Genomic DNA, 21130 nt, shown 5'->3' on the forward strand with positions numbered 1-21130 from the left:
CATACACATTAGAAAAAAAAACTACATGTCAAACTTTGGCCAACACAAATGAAACCAAAATTTGGTGCACTCGGAATAACAATTGTTTGTTAGAGTAACCCATTAAACTGCAGCCTTTGGGAAGTAACACCCTAGGTTTGCCCCCCCAGGCCCCCCACCCCACCTCGTGGGGCAGAACATTGTATGACTACCATTCACCTTTATAATGTTGAACTCATAGTACTGGTATCCTTTGAAGCTCTCTGCCACAGCTGTCATTGTGCGCGACGTTTTCTCCCAGAAATGAAGCAAGGATGACTGGTAGTTCGCGAGAACGTGCGAGAACATGTTACATCGACTTGCGGCTAGAAGGTCTATCTTCTGCATCACGTCTAGTTTCAGTTTGTCAAAACGTGCCTTTGTTTTTTTCACTTGTGCTTGAACCTGTAGGTCAAGGAAATGTTTGTGTTGTTATTTAAGCCTTAGTGATAATATTTCTTGCACATACATGTATGTGAATTACAATTATGAATGTTTACAAACCCAATACAATGTTAATTGATCTATAAGGATTTTCAAATTCAATGGTGCCCAAATTTTAATTCCATAATTATAAGACAACAATTACCCAATGGCTGCGACAATAACTGGATTTTCCCCTTGAAAATCTAAAAGCCTTATATCAGTTATGGAATTAAGAATCCTGTGATTATATATTATCGAACAAATTCAGCATGATTTGTAACAAATTTGCACGTTGACCTTGCATTACTTGGGGATTTACAATCACTGACTAAAAAGCCTAACCTTTCTGAACTTCTCCAGCTGTTTATAGGTGTCAGGGTCGAGCTGTTCAGACACATCCTTCATCCACAGCAGGGCCCCTCTATACTCTGTCCGCGCCCCCTCCATACGATTTATGGTCATTAAGGTGTCCGAGATGGCCCGGTATCGGAATGTTTCCACTTCTTGGTACAAACGGACAAGTGGGACTCTCAGAGCCAACCTGTGGGATAAGATAAATATAAATAAAAATTTCTTGCAATTCATCTGTGATGGATTTAAGGAATTTGAAATGGAATACTTGTCAACATTGTTTTTCTGTTTTATTACTTATAAATGATGACACCTCAACTAAACAGCCAAAAGCTATGTAACAAGACATTATTCAGGTTTGATTAAAGTTCAGAATGAATCCTTAAATATGGAATGAGCGCTTTCAATTTCCGAAAAGCTTTAAAATAATATTTTGCAGGATATATGCATTCAAAATAGTAAGGAGTTATCAGAGTACCTTGAAATGGATATATAATTGCTTTCTCCCGACTTAAGAATCACCTTAGGTTAAATTATGATTACTGGAACGTGTAATGGTGTGCCTGCTGTTTTAATTTATTTTCATCAAAGGCGGCTCTGTCAATGAAATGGGCACAGGAGGGGGGTTGAAAAGGCAGCAGGGCGCCATAAAGGGCAACAGGGTGTTGCGCCACATTATTTATGCCTAGCAAGAGCACTGGCTTTGGAAACAATTTCAAAATATAAGTCCCTTTACCCTGCTTTAGGTCTGAAACCCCTTACACTCAAACTGAGTTTTCCCTATTTTCTGGACCAGGATTTTTGTTCAGTTTACATCACTGACTATAAGAAAATTCTTACCAAATTTATAATGCCATTTATTTGAGGTTGACAGTTGACATGATAAAGGATTACCTCCATTTATTTCATCTAAGTTCATCTATTAAGGAATTCCTCTATTTAGCAGAGAGACTCAACAATTTGCCAACAGTAGCCATTAGTTTCAGAAAGTTCAACTATTAAGGAATTCCTCTTTTTAGCAGAGTGACCCAACAATTTGCCAACAGTAGCCATCAGTTTCAGAAAGTTCAACTATTAAGGAATTCCTCTATTTAGCAGAGAGACTCAACAATTTGCCAACAGTAGCCATTAGTTTCAGAAAGTTCAACTATTAAGGAATTCCTCTATTTAGCAGAGAGACTCAACAATTTTCCAACAGTAGCCATTAGTTTTAAGCCTCTGTTTCATACTTACCACTGTTAGCCAATAGAAAACTAATGCATTACCAAACACAATATTTACCTCTGCTGAGCTGAGAAACTCTGTGACTTGCCGACAGCTGCCATCATCTTTCCCGCCCTGGTCTTGTCCTGCCCACTGTTTGCCTTCAAAAATCGGCCTGTGGCATTCTCCTCCATCGATAGGGCTGAAAAGATAAATTCATTGAATATTCATTCTCTGAGCTAGATCAACTTATACTCTAGTTTTTGGTTATCTAACAAATAAAACTTTAATGCGTTTCAATGTACATTATTGTTTTTCAATCTGTTAAACAGGTATGGTTCTTACTCAAAACGCAGCAAGCAATTACATAAACAATTGATACGTTGTCCATTATGTTAAATCAGTGTTATTCTGCATGTTTTGATTACTTATTATTTGTTTAATTGGTTAATGGTAGTTACTGGATAAATATTGACCAATCAGTAAAGGTTTCGGTTAACCAAACTTATTAATTTATTAGGCTGCAATATCACAAAAATACTTAAGTCAAATCTCAATCTCAGACTCAACTCATTTTACCATCTAACATTAAGTTATTAAAGTTTTTAAATGTTTGGACACCTTTTAAAAACGTATTCTCTCATTGAATATGTTGACACAATATTCTACACCATAAAATGTATTTGGGTTCAACTTTTAACAATTACTTAAGTATATTTTTTGCCCTAGAATAAGTTTTCATTGAAATATTAACGAAATATTTTTTCAGCATATTCAATGAAAAATATTTATGTTAAATAGTGAAATCGATCAAGATTTTTTAATAATACTATGCTTCTATGTGTTACCATGAGTTGAGACAGAGATTGAGAATTGACTTGAGTTTTTTTGTGATATCCCATTTTGGGAGAAACACCCTAGACATTTTGGGAAAATTTGCATCGTGAAATATGCCCAAATGAGGAAATTTGATGATAAGAACAAGCTTTTCAGTCTCCTACAAATAAGGAAATTATTAAATATAAGTTTCTTTTCCCTTCAAAAGACTTGAAACAGCTGAAATATCAGTCCTTGGGGTGTAAATATCTACTGCAATAAATCATGACAGATTTCATACTGATCTCTGAATGTGATGAAAATCAACGATTCATGATTACATTTATTCCCCAAAACTTTACATCACATAATTTATCAGGATAGTGAGTGAACTAGTACAGGTAAAAAGACTTTGGGAATGGGTCCAATAGTTGGACCCTTGGATACCAGGGCTTCCATTAAGAATTTGAAACTGGAAGTATGAACTTCCTGTCAATCAATTTTGGAAGTTTTTTACTGAAATTTGGAAGTTTAAGTCTCCCGAATACAATTATTTAAAAATCAAGTATAACTTGCCAAATTCAGATTCATATTATTATAATTCATTTTACTTCAAGACTTATTGAAATTGTGACCATAAAAGTAATATTGACATCAGGTTTTGATATTTTGAACTTCTAAGCTTTCAAATTAGGAATTTTTTTTCAAAATTATGTAAGTTTTTTTTACTTCCAAGGAATCAATTTTGGAAGTTTTAACCAATTTCTAGGGAGTAATATACTTCCAAACTTCCTTTAACGGAAGCCCTGGGATACTATAGAAAAAGCCCTGAATATTGGGGCCAGTTTTATACAATTGACTGATTGATACTATGCTAATAGCTATGCGATAAGATCTTGTGGCCATTGTACTGACCACACAGTCTGTCCTGGTACTTCTCAATGGCTCGCAGAAGCTCCATGCACGACTTCTGTATGGCCTTGAAAACCTGAAATCATAGTGATTAGTGAACTTTGTGTTTTATATGCGCTCAAATAGCAAGGACAAATACCCTTTACTCCTTAGAACTTATTTATATATAGGTTCAACAGTCTAATGTGTGAAATATTTCAACATGTTTAAACGTTTTTGGTTTGTTTGTGGATGTCCTTATGTATACTTAAAATAATGACTAAGAAGTTGAAGTTTTTGTATGCTTCCACTCTGGTGACAATAAACAAAACCTATTTTCTTCGAAAAAGAGACCAATTAAAGTGACACTCTTATTCAAAAACAATACATACACATGTATAACAAACATCAATTTTGGCTGATAAACCTGTAAGTACTTGCTAAATAGTACATTTACGGAAAATATAAATAACAAATAAATAGATTGTAACCGTGTATTTAATAGCAGAAAACGCAAAAATATTAAATGATTGGTGAATGCTAAAAGATTTACTGTGCTCTACTATAGTCTCATAAAGTAGAAATACTGTACATTATGCTCATTTCTTTCAAATTAAACTCAGTTTCCTTCATAAGAACCATTGTTTTTGACATTTATTCATCCTTTTTTAGAATATTTAAACAATATTATTAATTGTTGTAAATCTTATTTGGGAGTAAGATTTCATCTTTAAAACTCTGAACCAACAGTACCTTTAAAAAAAATCTTACCTCCAGTTTGGCATCAAGCTGAGAATCCGATGCAACCACATGTTCATCTTCCTTCTTGCCGAGCTTCTGTATGACAGCTTGCTTGGTCGTCCAGAACGTCTCCTTAAACTTGTGGAAGGTGGACGTCTCACGATTCTCCACAAACCGGTCATAGTTGCTCCCAGAATACCCGTGAGATCTGCAATGGTGAGTTGCATAGTTTTACAGGGTTATACAAACTAGAAATGTGTCCATAGGACACGGATGCCCCCACTTCGGTTTTTTGTCACAGAAAATAAGCCATAATGATTTTTGAAGTATTTTTGGCAAAAAAGGGCCGTAACTCCTAAATGACTAAAGCGATTTCCATGACTATCGAACTTGATCAAGATATTATGGTCACAAACATGTGTTTAAAGTTTGGTGAGGATTGGACAAACAGTTTTCAAGAATTAGATCGGAAACAATCTTCGGGACGTATTTTTCAAGTCTTTTTTTTGCAAATAAAGGGCCGTAACTCCTAAATGACAAAAGCGATTTCCATGGCTATCGAACTTGATCAAGATATTATGGTCACAATCATGTATGTAAAGTTTGGTGAGGATTGGACACATACTTTTCAAGAATTAGATTGGAAACATATATTTTTGAAGTATTTTTGGCAAAAAAGGGCCGTAACTCCTAAATGACTAAAGCGATTTCCATGACTATCGAACTTGATCAAGATATTATGGTCACAAACATGTGTTTAAAGTTTGGTGAGGATTGGACAAACGGTTTTCAAGAATTAGATCGGAAACAATCTTCGGGACGTACGTACGTACGTACGGACAGACAGACAGACGTACGTACGGACAAGGGCAACCCTATATGCCGCCACTTTGTGGGGGCATAAAAATTAGAGTTATCAATTTACATGTAGATCTCTCATTTGTGTGTACTTTTGTTGTTGCTTAAATGTGACAAAACGCTGCCAACTGACAATGCTAGTCCTTTTTAGCTGAAAGTTCAATTAGTCAAGGGGCACTATTGAAGAAATATTTTAGCGACAATTATACAAGCTAGTCACCTGTTCGGAGTGCCGATAATTGTTTCAGTAAATCTTAATGGTCACTATGGCTTTTGAGATATTTACCTCAAAATCAAAATTGGACATATACTGACCATGCTCAATGTGTGTTCCAAGTTTGAGATTCTAACCCAAGTTGTTCAAACATTAACGATCGGAAACAAAAGTGTGACACCAACCCCAGACAAAGCAATCTCAGTATGTGTCGGCCATGATTCGCAGGCTTCACAATAAATGGTTATTGTTTTCATGACTATAATAGCTTTTTAAATTGATTGGTTGCTTTTTATAGACAGATATGCCATAAATCTTTCGCAAAAACCAACACACAAGGAAGATAAATTTGCTACCATAATATGGCATGACACACGTTGCAATATTCTAAATTATCTATCTACATTGAATGTATAATATACAGTCTATATATATATATATTTGTTAAGTTCATAAAAAAATTTTTATAAATAAATTATTCCTCATAGAACAACTTAATAATTACTTTTTTTATAGAAAAACTAGATGTACTATACTAAAGTTACCAGTGTGTTTTGAAATTAGACACAATTTCTTTTAGGTTCAGAGAGCAAAAGTCTTGAACATTAGGTGAGCCTCATGAGCGAAGTAGAGTCAAGAATCTTGGACTATCAAACAAACTGTTCATTGATACAAATAATCATTAATGAACTTACGACATTATGGAGGTTTTGGTAGCACCACCCAATGTTGTTTACCTGAAATATACAATTACTTTGTAATCAGAATTCACTATGGAAGATATTGATACAAAAAGGCAAATCTTATAAGTTATAACTGATAGCAATAATATATTTTCCCTCTATTCGTCAACTTTTCGTCCACTTACGCAAAAATGGTGGCAAAATACATTGTATCGTGTTGTCACATATACCCATAAAGGCAACAAAGATGATAATAAATCAGTCACCAAAATTCGTCTTTTGGATGAACATGCCCGAATTCATACACTACTGCTTGGCATTACATTTTTCAACAAACTCTGCTGTATAAAACCCAAAATTTGAGCAAGCCTGGGAAGCATTTTACCAGAGCAGGGTTGCGGGCTTGTGCTAATTAAGACCACTGATAAATGTGGGCGAACGTGGCTAAATTAATGGGGTAAAGGAGAAGTGGTACCAACTCTAGTTTGTACAATTATGTTGTCTATGAAGTTGTCCCAGACTTTCAGAAGTTGTTTAATGTAAATTCCATTGCTAAGATGCTATTTGTGAGCTACATTATGGTGAGATAAAGGCATACATGCATATCAGACTTTAAGTGAGCTTAATTACACTTGTTCGAAACCTTAAAGACCATTACCCAAACAATTTATCTTATACACATGTATCTTTGGTCAGGGGTTCCAATTAGATGATGTAAACATATTGTATGTCCGAAAAAAACTCATAATATGTCCTAGAATTTAATCCCAGGCATTCAAAAAATATCCTGAAGATTGCCGAAAACGCTGATGAACATTCACTTGGGCATTTTTTCTATTGCCAAATCCTTGTCCAAATCAGAGAAACAGTCAATGTGCTGGGACACGCGGAATGCATGAGTTGCGCAATATAACATAATTATGTACCTGAGCAGACGACAAGGGATGATGGGAAGACAAACAACAGACAAACAACAGAGGCAGGATATGGTCAATAATGATGGAAGGATGAATAACATAGACAGGTGTGTAAACAACAGCGATTGGACGTGTATCAAAAACAACGGTAAAAACAAAGGCAAGGGGAGGGGCAAAAACAGTGACAAAAGAGTAGGAATGTAAACAATGGCGATGGGAAGGGTAGCAGCGCCAACAGGTGTGTTCACAACAGTGACCAAAGATAAACACCAGTGAAAGGAAGGGTAACTACAGCAAATATGTGCATTACTTGAAGGGTACTACCAGAAAAAGGGTCAGCCTGAGTACAGTAGGGGTGTTAACAGCGGTGGCAGAGGAAAATGATGAGAAGCGCCCACAACGGCGTCAGTAGTGTATAGTATACAGTGATGATAGAAAATGAAACAAGTTGACAGATTTGTTAACAAAGAAAATGGAGGGATAGCAATGGCATCAGAGGGTTTTAGGACTCAATAATGAGCTAAAAGGTATCAACAAAATACAAATAATACTGCATTTGACATGCACCTTTTAACGCAATTCCTAAAAAAAGATAATCAGAAATGGAATTTGCAATATTATTCATTGTGAATCTCATATGGAAACCCCTGTTTGATATTATTTTGGAATGTAAATTATGGAACAACTTTGTAGTCTTAGTGAAGTTAGTTTTACGACTTTGTGTTGGAATAAGTCCTAGTCTTAAATAATAGATGTGTTATACCTGGTACGGGATTCTTTCAATCCCTAACGTCTAAACGGGTTTGTGCAAAAACTGGGTAGGTTTGAAAAATATTGAAATTGTATTTAGTGAAGTATTTTATGTTTGAAATGGATAATAAAGGTTTATATTCATATTTTACCATGTAAGTACAAAGCTATTTTGCACAAAACAAGCATTAAACACATGATCTACCTTTCCAATAAAACAAAACTTGACTGACACAGATAAAAATTATGCCAAGCAGAACAACTCGACCCAATCGTAATAACTCGGCCACCTCCGACAAGCTTCGTGATAAACCTCGTAACTACAATCGTAACAATTCGGCCATGACCGAAGTGCTCCGATTGTTGTAAAACTGTGAACTGCAGCCTTGCGCGTTATGTTTTGACAGAATGAAATGAAGAAAAACCCCATCAAACTCATAATTATTCGTTGTATATTTATTTTTTTGTGTATGGTTCTTGTTTTTATGATATTTTATGGATGCAATATGCTTTAACCCGGAATCCCGATCTGAAAAACTACCCACTTTTGGTACAAAATAATTTGTACGAGAAGGATTTCCCATATCAAAAATCGTTAAAAAACTCTGTCAACGTACAATTATTTGGACTAGAATAAGTCCTAGAGTATTAAAATAATGTACCCACAAATATTACATGTATGCAGTGTTTTGACATGCACACCAAGATGGCAGATAACAACCACCATCAGAAAACCTTCGAGAGCTTTTGATGATTGAAAGGCTTTAAAATGTCACTTCTTATTGACCCAATAAGTAAGAAAAACATAACCGACAATATTTTCAATAAAAATTTGCTAAACCAACTCATATTTCTTCTTCATAACAGGATGTGACATAATGCTGCATATGACTTCTTTGAAGTTTATCTGATTGAAATTGATAAGTATACCTATATAAGACAAAACAGCTGTCAAACGTGGCAAAATACTAATTTCTAGCAGCTGTTGTGGATTTCGGCCATATTTGTTTTGAAAATCAATAGGATGTGCTTGAACTAATCGATTACTAGCAGCTGTTGTTAGTCAAAACGTTTTGTGTTAACAATTATACACAGCAGTTTCTTCCCTTTCACGATCTATGTCGACACACCTCAGATGAATATAATTTGCCCCTATGTACATGTATGCTACCGGTAAGATTTATAATCATGATGAAGTCATATCAAAATTAACAGCCAGTTGATAATATTGCTTATACATATTATAACTGATAATAATGTATCTTATCTTATAATGTCAAATTTATTTTTCAAATAAAGCTAGGTATTTGTTGAAAACCCCCTTAAACGTTATTGTTGGAAGTTCTCAATTGGAAATCCAGCATTGATATGCAATATATATATAAATTTTCAACGAAAACGTTTCGGTATAATATTTGGGGTTTTTTTTGTTTTTGTTTTTGTTTTTTTTAAACACGCACATAAAAACAATACATTTCGTATTCCAATGGAAAATTACTTAAAAGTATGATAAAGGATTCAAATTACATATTCCAAATTTCACGTCAAAATTTTTAATTTTAATTAAGAACTTTCGAGAATTATATATTATATATATATATAACACAGTGATCGTACATTGGGCGATTTTCGACAAGCTCGGGGATTTCCTCACACAAGATTATTTGTACAAAATAAACAACAAATTATGTACAGGTCTAGTAATTAATACGAATACAGCTTTAACCGCTCAAATACTAATAAGATTGAAAAGATACAAGAGAGAGCATTACGGTTTATCTACAATGACCATACATCAAATTATTCTTTTTTACTAATTAAGTCACATCTTCCATCACTAAAAATTAGAAGACTAAGAACTATTGCATAAGAAACCTCTAAGATCATAAACAAACAAACACCAGTTTATCTTCAATTCTTTTAGGTATTGTAACACTGCACATTTGCCTTTGTCATGCTTTGCTTTTGCCATGCTTTGCTTTTGCCATGCTTTGCTTTTGCCATGCTTTTTAGTTTAGTTATGTTTAGTGCTTACCTAGCCTGTATTGCATCATATCTATTTATAATCAGTGCTTTTGTCATAGATATCCTTTGCCTTTACATTTGCTTTAAATGATATTTATGTGCTTGCATGTTCACTGCATAAATGTTTGCTGCAACTTCTGAGAGGCTGGTGCTAATCAGGTCATCTTGAATCTGATTCAAGCTGATATGTGTTTTAGTATCCTTTTAAGAATTGCACACTTGTGCTATTTTTTCCTTTTAGTTTTTTTTATTAATTTTATCTTAAGATCTTTTTAGTCTACGGTCAAGATTAGCGCAGCATCCCAGTTTTTAAATGTGTATACTGTATATGACATCTGTATTTTTGTCTTAATAATGTGCTAATTCACTTTTTTAGTTAGGTACAATTTCCTTAATACTTAAATATGTTATATAGATATATGCTTGTTATAATATATATGTAGTCAGTCAATAGCTATTCATAGCTAATGTTTTCTTTGTTAGTCATACCGACTGAAAATAAAATTTGATTTGATTTGATTTGATTTGCCGATGCACTTGTATAGTCTGCTGACGGCTCAAAATCAAAGTACACCATCGCCATATGATCAAGTAGTTCGTAAAATAATTAATGATAATAGTAATAATATTAATTTAATAAAGCGATTTAACGTGTAATGTGTATTACTATGTTCAAATTGAATCCAGTGACATGCATTATTGCATAAATAATTAAGATTACTATGACTAAAGTCCTTAGGCTAAACAACTAAATTAAACAAAATTAGGCAATCTACTTGCTGCGTAGTTAAATATAAAGGAATATGACATTGTAAAACGTACATCATATTAAATAGAGAATGGCCGAGGTGTTCCAATTTCCGCTAGCACCGGCTCAAACGGTATTAATTTTTCAAAAATTAATTATTCACATGTAGTTACCCTGAAATATTAAAGCATCAATCATTTCATTCTGGATATAAAGCAGTTAAAGACGCAATGTTAAAGATTTTCTTAATTTGAGGAATGTGGTTTGTTATACATACACACTGAAATTTATTAATGCCAATACATTGCCAGCACAGATAACGATAACATGTTATTTGTTGTTATTATTATCCTGTCATTACATGTTGATTTCTGTGAGTCTTAACAATATTTTTCAGCAAGTATATCTAATTCTGCAATAGAAGAACGTGAGAAAGTACATGAACACTGATAACAACGTAATTTACTATGTTTCTTGATCTTCATGCAGTCTTATCAATGTAAAAGCCATACTAAAATAATTATTCATACTTATTCCAGATGTTATAGTCACTGTAATTCAACAATGCGCTTGTTCCAAAGTAATTCTAGTTAAACTACGACAACTATTGAACAGAATGTTGACTAAATGTGGTAAGTAAAACAGTATAAAAAGTGATACTAGTAAGAATGAATTTTCGTGTTGTTTTTTTTATAAACGCATGCGTGCCATTGAACTACATGTATTAAGTTAATGAATGGTTAATGACAACCCAAACAGTAACATTTTTGACTCCATTATATTTTATCGAATTTCTTATTTATACTTCAGCATGTTTTGTACTTGCATTCTTGTTTTAGTTGGCGCGTTCCTTCTGTCTGTCTTCTTGAAAAGTAAAATATCGTGTAAGTATATACAATTAAACCACAGAATAGTCACTGTCATTGTTATACCCTGAGTGATAGCTCCATTTACATTCAAGATATATTTCGAATGCAAAATAACAGTAAAATGAATATTTTTATTTGTTAATAATAACAAAAGTTGAAAGGTGGTTGCCTTTTTATGAAATTGTTTTAAGTTAGTCTACTTGACTTACACATTATAATTTATTATAATTGGCTTTACAGATTTCAAATAGTCAATGACCTTGTCATTTACTTGGAAACAGATGTTTTCTGATCTCATGAAGAGAAAGAACTATTTCATATGGGGTACATCATGCTAAATTTACCAGTTTGAAACTTTGCTCAATGTACATGCTGTAAACGAAAAAGTACATGCTAATTGAAATCTACGGTTTACACACAGATGGACAGGAATGTTAAACTTGCACTTATATCAGCCACCCGTCTAATTTTTCTACTTACGCCAGCTGTGAGGAAAATCAGGTCGAGTAACAAAATAGTTGCTTGAATTTGTTATATTCGAAAAGCAAAACATATATGCTGAAGGGGTTTGTTTATTGCTTTAATACTAACAATCAGCCTTTTTCCATAACGAAAGCTGATCAAACATCATCATGTTTTTTGTTTTGTTTTTAAATATAGCATTCTGTTTATATATAGATATAATGTAGACATTCGATTATGGCTACATCTGCTGTTATTTTTAATTCTAAAATCTAATATAAAACCTAATTACTGTATATGAATCGGTACAATTCTTTTGAAGGCGTGTTTCTTGGAGCTAAGTGGTCCGCAGAGCCGCAGAAAATACAGTCTTTGATGCAGAAACAATCAGGTTTTACACTTTTAATTATCCATATATTATATCATAATTATTGACCTGTAAAAGTTCCTATAAATTCAACTTTTGAAGTTATTAGATTCAACATATTTGAGCAAATTTGATATATGTGAACGTCTTAACAACTACACTGATTAAACAAATGATCGATGCATATGCTTTATTTCCTCATTCCCTAAACCTAGTTGTATTAGCTCGTCTGTTTTTACCCAGGCATCATTTTTGTCTTTGTCGTCTACATCGTCGTTGTGGTTTTGATGAACACAATTTTATCTTAACCATAACTAAAAACTATAAGAGGTATTCGCCGGAACGTGTTACTCATACACGTACAAGCGTTGTGGCTTGTATTATTCCGTACAATGTTACCGTAAGTTTTGCGAAAATTGAAAAACATATCTATGGAAACAAGAAATAAGAGCGTACATATGCATGTTGTTATTACTTATGGAGTTATCAAAACTCCGATAGATGTATTTAGATATGCAGTGTTCCAACAAACGTTTTCCCGGGTGCGCTAGTTGGTAGGGACCTCCAATATCGCCAACAATCGGACTGTGTTGAATGCTGCTCACAGAACAGGTGCAACGACCAGCTATGTGCCCATCTACTACGTAAGAATGTGTTTATTTCGATTATCGGTCTATCTATAGGACAGGTGTATCATTTAAAGTGATTTATAATCCATATAACAAACATAATTTTTAACCTTTAAATCTTTAACTACCTTCTCAATAATGCATTTATGTAACATATTAATAACTGAGTACTGATAACAAGAATTTAACCGTGTATTTAATAGCTGAACGCGCACAAATACTAAATGACTGGTGGGTCCTAACACAGTCATTTGATAGGAATGAACTCGTCATTTTATGTGACCGGAAGTACATAAAGTGACATTTAACCTGAAGTTATTGATTTTTTCTTCTGATTTATCACTCCTACCAACGATCTAGCATAAGATAACTATGCATTACTGCAGTTTAAAATGTCAAACAATCTCGAAAGGCCTTAATAGCTCATATTACAACAACTTTTGATTTGATCGAAAAGTGTTGAGTACGAAAAACATGACAAGAAACGTACCCAAACAAGTTGTAACAAAAAATGCAGCCTACATGTAGATTACCCTCCAATCTTTCAATAGCAATCAGACTTATTACATGAATATGCGTCTAATTGACGAAATTTGTTGAAGTTTCCGAATGTATCCAAAAATAAAAATCTCAACGCTGTACTCCGCCGCCTGATGGAGCACTGTCAAAACATTAGTTTGGAAACAGGTTTGTCGAAGTGATTGAGAAAACTTTTCAACTTATTAAACTCCGGTAATAAAACGAAGGTGGATCACAGACTGCACTTTGTTTCATTGAATATGGTAAAGAAAAATAAAAGTTATCTTTGTTTTAAGACTTAATTCGAAGCAAAATATTGCCTTCCGTCGTAGCATTTATAACACAATTTACCAGGTGGTATACGCACACTGAGATAAGATCGGAACGATTTATTTGCAACTCCATCTCATTTTTGTTTATATTCTGTGTTGCAGCGTCCGATTGCGTTGATGACGGTACGGTTGACTGTGCCAAATTGAATACAATATTCAATCTTTGCGCCGATGTTCACCATGCAAAACTTGTCTGTCCAAAATTCTGCAACCTTTGCTCTCTAGGTAAGAAGTTATCAGATTTATGATTGAATCGTATTCAATACACATGTATGTCAGATAATAATAATAATATACCTTCTTTAATTTAAAATATGTTTAACAAATCGAGTAAATTAAAATTAAATGTCTGTGGGCATTGCATTGTTTATTCTTTGCTTACTTCGGTCAGAGGAAAAGACAGAGACGAAAGACAACATTCGAGTTTTGATAAACGCGGGCTTGATATCAAACTTAGTGTATGATTAATATGAACGTCTAGTGATTCAAATATATCCCTAGGAGACTGTTAGCTATGTTTTGATCCTTGCCATTTCACCACAGTATATTAAAGTTTTGGATGATGGGTTTGTCCTGCACTTGTAAGCATTATATCGCGATCGTTTCTAGTGGATGGGAAATGGTCAGAATGGGTCGCTTGGTCAAACTGTGATGTTACATGTGGAAATGGGACTCGTGCACGAATACGATCCTGTTCTAATCCCGCTCCTAGTAACGGAGGCCTCGATTGTGCCGGTGTAAAGAGTGGACATCTTCCTTGCAAAATGGATCAGTGCCCAGGTGTGTTTATTTTGTCACTTATGTTTCACATATGTTAAAGCCTAAAGTATGACAGTCAAGCTGTCCTGTTAAAACTATCCCCGGTTCGGAGACATGAGCTTTTAGGACACATATGCCATTTGTATTTTTCGTATTATATTGCGTCTGTCAGTGTTATACAGTGATGTACACCTCCAGCACGTTAGACTCGAAAAATAAGTTCTACTTTCGTGTAAACACTTATCCATACAACGGTTTAGCTAATGTTTCGTTCTGGCAATTTCATATATTGTCCTTTCTTTTGTTGCAACATGTATCTAGTCCACGGCGGATGGTCACCATGGAGCTCATGCGGCACGTGCTCAGTTTCCTGTGGTATTGGAATGGAGCGCAGAGATCGGTCTTGCACAAATCCTACCCCGGATAGATTTGGAAACCACTGCTTTGGAGATGCTCACGAAGACAGAATATGCATGACCACAGCTTGTATAGGTATTGAATTCATACATTAGCGAACACAAAGCCACTCCATTTAAATACTTTAAATTATCAAATAATCGTGTAAAAAGGGTATACAGAACCAGTCTTATAACCACGATGTAGCCTGCTACATTAAGTGACATAGGCAAAAGTAATACATTTAATTTATGACAAACCGCAATCTGCGTGACGTTAATTTCTTAATAACTTAATAACAAAAAAGATAGGAAAATATTTCTTAGCCAATAAAAGGCTATATTTTGCTTTGGCCAACATTTCAACTGGTCGGGATTTTTTTAGAACGCTGAAATTTTTGCCAAGAATAGCACTTTCATCACAAGTCTAATTTTATATAATTTCATTATATTTCCTATCAGAAATTTTAAAGGTTTTATTCAGCTGAGCCTCGCTTCGGTTCATTCGTAGTCTTTGTTAGAATGTAATATACTTTGTGATTCCTCACCCTGCATCGCCCGTCGCTCACCAGTGGGGCAAAATATGGATAAGTGTATATCCAACTCTTGGATCCGTCGTGCACTGGAGACATTTTCATTGTGTTTGTTTTAACATGACTGATATGTACAAGTGTGTGTATACCACGTGACAAATTACGTCATACTAGTAAATGCTACGTCGGAAGGCAATAGTTTGCTTCAAATGAAGGCTTTAAACAAATATAACTTTACTATTTGTTCACTATTTTAAATGAAACATGGCGCATTCTACTCCGCTTACATTGCCATGCCGTCAGTGTTTACTGGAGTTTGATTGAGAGTTTAGTTTCTCATAAAACTTCGACAAACGTTTTCACAAAACCGCCGCCTGATGGAGCACTGTCAAACAATATTTAGGAAACTGTTGTCGAAGTGCCTAAGGAAACTTATCACCTAATCAAACTCTTGTAATCAAACGAAGGCACGGCTCTTTTAGTGACTTAGACTGCCCTTTGTTTCATTTAAAATGGTGAAGAAAAAGAAATGCTATCTTTGTTTTAAGTCATCATTCGAATCAAATTATTGTCTTCCGACGTAACATTTATGACGTTATTTAGCACGTAATATACACACACTGATGTGCATGTATCTATTCATCTGGTTCAAAAGATAAATTCAAGCGTTTGTCAATCAATAAAAACGCAAAAAACGACACGCATAAATAAATAGCCAAATTGAAGATTGTGAGAGTTATTTCGAATGCAGATGTCAATTGTAGATAAAATCAACAGCATGGAGCTTAATGTTAAATGCATAATTATGTAGCTGTATGAACAGTTTATGATTTAATCAAACCATGAGTTTACACACTGCTACTGCTACTGCTGCTGCTGCTGCTGCTGCTGCTGCTGCTACTACTACTACTACTACTACTATTACATGTAGATCAGAATATACATGTACCTTGGTCGAATTCTACTGCCGTTAACAAACGTTAACAAACGTTGTTTTCCATTTATAATTTATTAATAGCATTAACTATATTTGTTTATGATCTAAAAGGTTATAAAGCCAATGTGGAAGTGTATGTTTACACAACATCAAAACGATAATAAATTTATTGAATTTCGACGTTGGAAACTTTTTTACGCGATTAACAATGTTCTTTTTACAGGTAATTATATTGCATTTAACGCATATGGACACTTACAGAGGAACTCAACAGAATTGTTTTTCCCGCATGTGATATTAAACGAAGGCAATGCGTACAACAATCAAACGGGCAAATTCGTATGTCTAAAGACTGGGCTGTATTCATTCACAACACAAATGTGTACAACTGAAGGTCATGAAGTGTTGTTTCGGATAATGAAATTCAACATGAGCCTGACTGCATCTGACCATTACGATGCTGTACATTGGTCGTGTTCCTCAGCCAGTGTCGCTGCGTCCTTACACATCGGGGATGTCGTATGGGTGTATTTGTATAAAGGAATCACACAGTATCTTGTTGATAAAGAACCATTTTGGAGATATGTTACTTTTCTGGTGCATTTTTAAACAGTTCCTAAACAGACATTGTATGTATAGTGTTGCTCATTTCCTGCTTTATAAAAGGCTAAACTAAACAAGATCAGATCGTCTGACTGTAATTTGGAATTATGTCGCGTGAATAAACATTATGTAAACTAAAGCGTTATCTGCGTTATAAGTGGCAACCCTAACTTTCTTTAAATGTATGCTAAAGTTAAAGTACTGTGACGTTGATTGACAGAAGGTAGTTGGTCCTTAGGTCTCCAAACAAGCTCATTTACATTGCTATTGGTTGTGACTGCTAGGCCCGTGCCTATTGGGTCATTATTGTATTGATCAAAGGAACAAAATTCTGAGGAATAGTATGTTTCACCTAAACACAACATACCAAAATGATAATAACAACTTTAACCTATCTCAGGGTAAGTCTCTGGAATATATCGGACCCTTATAAAAATATCTACATAGCCAGAGCCAACCTCATAAGACGCGAGCAGAAGGCTAATTCTAGTACGAACGCTATAATATTTTTTTCACAGGCATTATGGGTACTAGATACATTTTTAAAGTGTTAGAGACAAGTATACTTAAATTGGCATAATGGATAAGAAGTTTATTTTTTATAAAATCATTTATGAATAAACGTTATATGGAGGGCTATTACCAGAACCCGGGACCTTCGTTCACCGTACAATACACTTTTTTATAAAATAAGTCAGTTCCAACTGAATTAAACTGTACGTTTTCAAACATATATGGCTGTATGTATTCATTCTACAACGGAGATGCCAATTCATTTTAGTTTATGTAGTTTAATCCATTTTACACACATTTGACGTTTTTGGCAGATGTACGGTAGAAAACAATCGGTTAGAAAGCACTTCTTTAGAACAAAAAGAAGGGTTATTGTGAAGGAACTTAAATTCATCAAATAAATGTACACACAAATACAAAACTATTAGTTGAAACAGTTATTAACGTGAACTGAACAAGTTTATGGTCGGATGAACGGTGACCCGAGTTTTAGTAATGATGAAGAGCAGTGAAAAGATTATACTTTTTAATCAAAGTACTGCAGGGAGTGTTTTGCAAGATAAATCTGTATTTTGGAGGGGCATATTGATTTTTTTTCATAGAAAATATAAAGGACTGGTGTGCCATATTTAAAAAAATCACGTGGCTGAGTCTGAGTCAGTTCGGTTGTTAATGGTTTTTGAACAAGGGGCAGAGATGAAAACAATTAAACTTGACCGAAATACTGACTGTCACGGCGTCAAGTTTTATCATGATTTGATGCCAATTAATTTAATTTGTGTCTGTATAAGATTAAGCTGACCGGCCGCCGATATCGCAAGACTTAAATGTTGGCAAAACTAATACTTGCCTTGTTGAGTTACAAAAAAAGACATATACGTGTCTCCGAACGTGCTTGACCTTAACTATGAACGGTTTTTGTTCAACATTGAAGGTTATTAATACGAGTGTATGGTTAACATCATGTCGTGTAACAAGGTCAGGCGTATAGCCCATGGCTTGACTATATTTGTTGGAACCAAATGATAAAAAATGCGCTTATACGAAAGTAACTGACTTACATATATTGTTTAATAGGTATACTGTAGTGATGATTGCAGTCAAATAATATGCTTCCTCTGGACAACGCTCCTACTTGGAACAATTAAGATAACACCGTCGGACTATGCCCTCAAAAAGCAACCATGTCAAATACATTAAATCATGATTTGTAAATTTGATGGAAAATGGCGAACTGATTTCTTATAAGTATGTGTTCCCCTTCATAATGGATCCAGGTGTGGTTTTCGAACCATTAAAGCCTGGATTTTTTTGTTTTGGATTATTAAGTTTTTTGGGGTGATTCGGCTCGTCCAAACCAATTCAAAGTTGATTGATACATGTTCTTTATTTTAGGCAAAAGTTAGGATTTTTCTTTTGTACTTTACATGGGAAAGGTCTTTTAAAGTTGAGTTTGTCTTTGACATAATTTATTTTTAGATTTTAGTACGACCGTTTTGACTGACTCCTGGTTTAACAGTTAATCAATCACACCGTTCGTCGCCATTTTGTTAAACGAATATCGGCGAAGAGTAAATTTTCACGCGGATATTCGATTGAATAAGCCATGCCGAGGTATTTATGTCAGAAACAAACCTTAGCTGTATAACCAACCTTTAAGGTCACTCTAATTATCTAGATAATTGGCGATTTCGTGGTTAAATCTGACATGCGTTGTACCTTCGTATGGCTTTGGTTTATAGCATGGTTGAACCATAGTCCACCTAAATGGCCGTCAACGAGTCTTTTGACGATTTTTATTTTACTAAGGCAGAATCGTGACGTCCACCATCCCAGCAAAAAGTAGCGAACGGTCCTTGAGCAGAGAATCCTCTCGTCCACAATTTTGAAATTATCTCTGTTATAACTGTTATAATTCAGATTTCTATGAAAATATTATTACCGACTATTAAACACATATTTATTTATGTTATCATGCCAAAAACATGTTCAAATATCATAAAACACTTTAGCTAAAGAACTTCAGCGAACACGTTATATATTACCTTTTTGGATGTGTTCGCTGAAGAGAACGCCGTATCCAAACCCTACCAGAATTCGTGACATTTTTATGTCACGCTGTTATTTCACTTGTATGCATTGTACAAACAAAATAGCTGTATCCTTAGGTTAATGAAGTAAAATGTAGTTCACCAACTCATTTTCAAAACCAAAAAACGCTTTAAAGATAGTTGATTTAGCATTTTAATAAATCCTATTACAAGCATTCCTTATCTAGGTCATAGTTGTGTTCAAATTTAATCACGTGATACCAAGATTTTCAGAAAATACCCATGTGACCTAGTGTTTATTTTGCTGTTATTTTTTCTATTTCGAATAATTAATAAATAATTAATAACAAATTTGGAATAAATAGTTTTTACTTATCAAAAGGTATTTACAGCCTTACTGCAATTGGATTCAACTAAATGAACAATGTGAATCCGATGCTATAAATAGAATCCATCGACGTCATCATGGTCATGTGATTGCATTGCATCATCACACACAAGCAGGGATAATTCTAGTAGGCGATTTCCGCGATTTCTCCCATAAAAATCGCTGAAATCGCATCCAAATCGCATAAATGCGAGATATTTTTTACTTGATCGCAGTTTGTGTATTTTGTGCCTTTTTCCCCTTTATTTGTTTAACAAAATAAAGCATCGTAGTCGCCGATGGCCTCTTGTTTATATTCTTTGAATTACTGACGAATTGTCTCACCTAATTTGAATGCATTTGTGTTATCGAATGTTTTGATCAATATTGTCCACGCACTTGTTTTCAAGCATTTTTGTGACCCGGAATAATTTTGTTTATGCTGGTAAACACTGCATTTTAAGGCGTCTACAATATCGGAAGCGTCACAATGTCAAATCAGAAAACGTTGTTTGCATTCCTTGAAATAAAGCATCAGGATCAAAATAATTTAACAACTTCAGATGAAAACAACAATGGAAAGCCTTCATCTCCCAAAAAAAGTCAAGCACCTTTCAGCAAAATGGTTAAATCCTATTTTTCGCTCAAGTATGATGAGTATGAATGTTCATGTTGTCTGAACTGTTAGAAAGTGTTTCCTTCAAACAAGTGTATATATTATATCTCTATATCTATGTATTGTAAATTTGTAAATATATTGATATTCATGCATTATGCCATATATTGTTATGCATTGTTTTATCACTGTTATCCATGTTTTATAAAAATCTCACTGACATTAAAATTCTCTCACAAATTTTGGACAAATGGGAGCAATTCTCTCATTGAAAATCTGGCATAGCATTATCCCTGAAACAGTATTTGTGACCCAGAATATATTTATGTGAAAATAACGACTCTAATGACAAATTCAATCCAGTTTAGATCACTGCCGGGCTTATATTGAACAATTTTGTAATTATTATTCAACATTGATGCATAATATTACTTTATATTCTTTCGCTCGGCGTTAAATGGTAGGGTTGTAGCGTTACAGGGATACATAAGAAATGTCAAAATTAGAAAAAAAGTATTCCTGATCGCTCATTATTGC

General features: G+C 34.3%; 2 protein-coding genes across 4 annotated transcripts in view; one reads left to right on the forward strand and one right to left on the reverse strand.

The window, feature by feature from the left end:
• Positions 1–8883, reverse strand: part of LOC128240348 (islet cell autoantigen 1-like) — a 42036-nt gene extending 33153 nt beyond the window's left edge. For all 3 annotated transcript variants that reach the window (XM_052956962.1, XM_052956961.1, XM_052956960.1), the window contains exons 1-7: positions 8799–8883; positions 6214–6255; positions 4477–4654; positions 3730–3802; positions 2077–2200; positions 787–985; positions 199–423 (exon numbers count right to left, since the gene is read on the reverse strand). In XM_052956962.1, coding sequence (XP_052812922.1) covers positions 199–423; positions 787–985; positions 2077–2200; positions 3730–3802; positions 4477–4654; positions 6214–6218 — 804 coding nt within the window. In that variant the 5' untranslated portion in view covers positions 6219–6255; positions 8799–8883. The remainder of the gene's footprint in view (positions 1–198; positions 424–786; positions 986–2076; positions 2201–3729; positions 3803–4476; positions 4655–6213; positions 6256–8798) is intronic.
• A 10206-nt stretch (positions 8884–19089) lies between these two features.
• LOC128241046 (pre-mRNA-splicing factor CWC22 homolog) overlaps positions 19090–21130 on the forward strand; it is a 34902-nt gene continuing 32861 nt past the window's right edge. Inside the window, exon 1 of the mRNA XM_052958032.1 lies at positions 19090–19173. Coding sequence (XP_052813992.1) covers positions 19166–19173 — 8 coding nt within the window. The 5' untranslated portion in view covers positions 19090–19165. The remainder of the gene's footprint in view (positions 19174–21130) is intronic.

This window comes from Mya arenaria, chromosome 7 (genome assembly GCF_026914265.1).
Source record: "Mya arenaria isolate MELC-2E11 chromosome 7, ASM2691426v1".
NCBI classification, from domain to species: Eukaryota; Metazoa; Mollusca; class Bivalvia; order Myida; family Myidae; genus Mya; species Mya arenaria.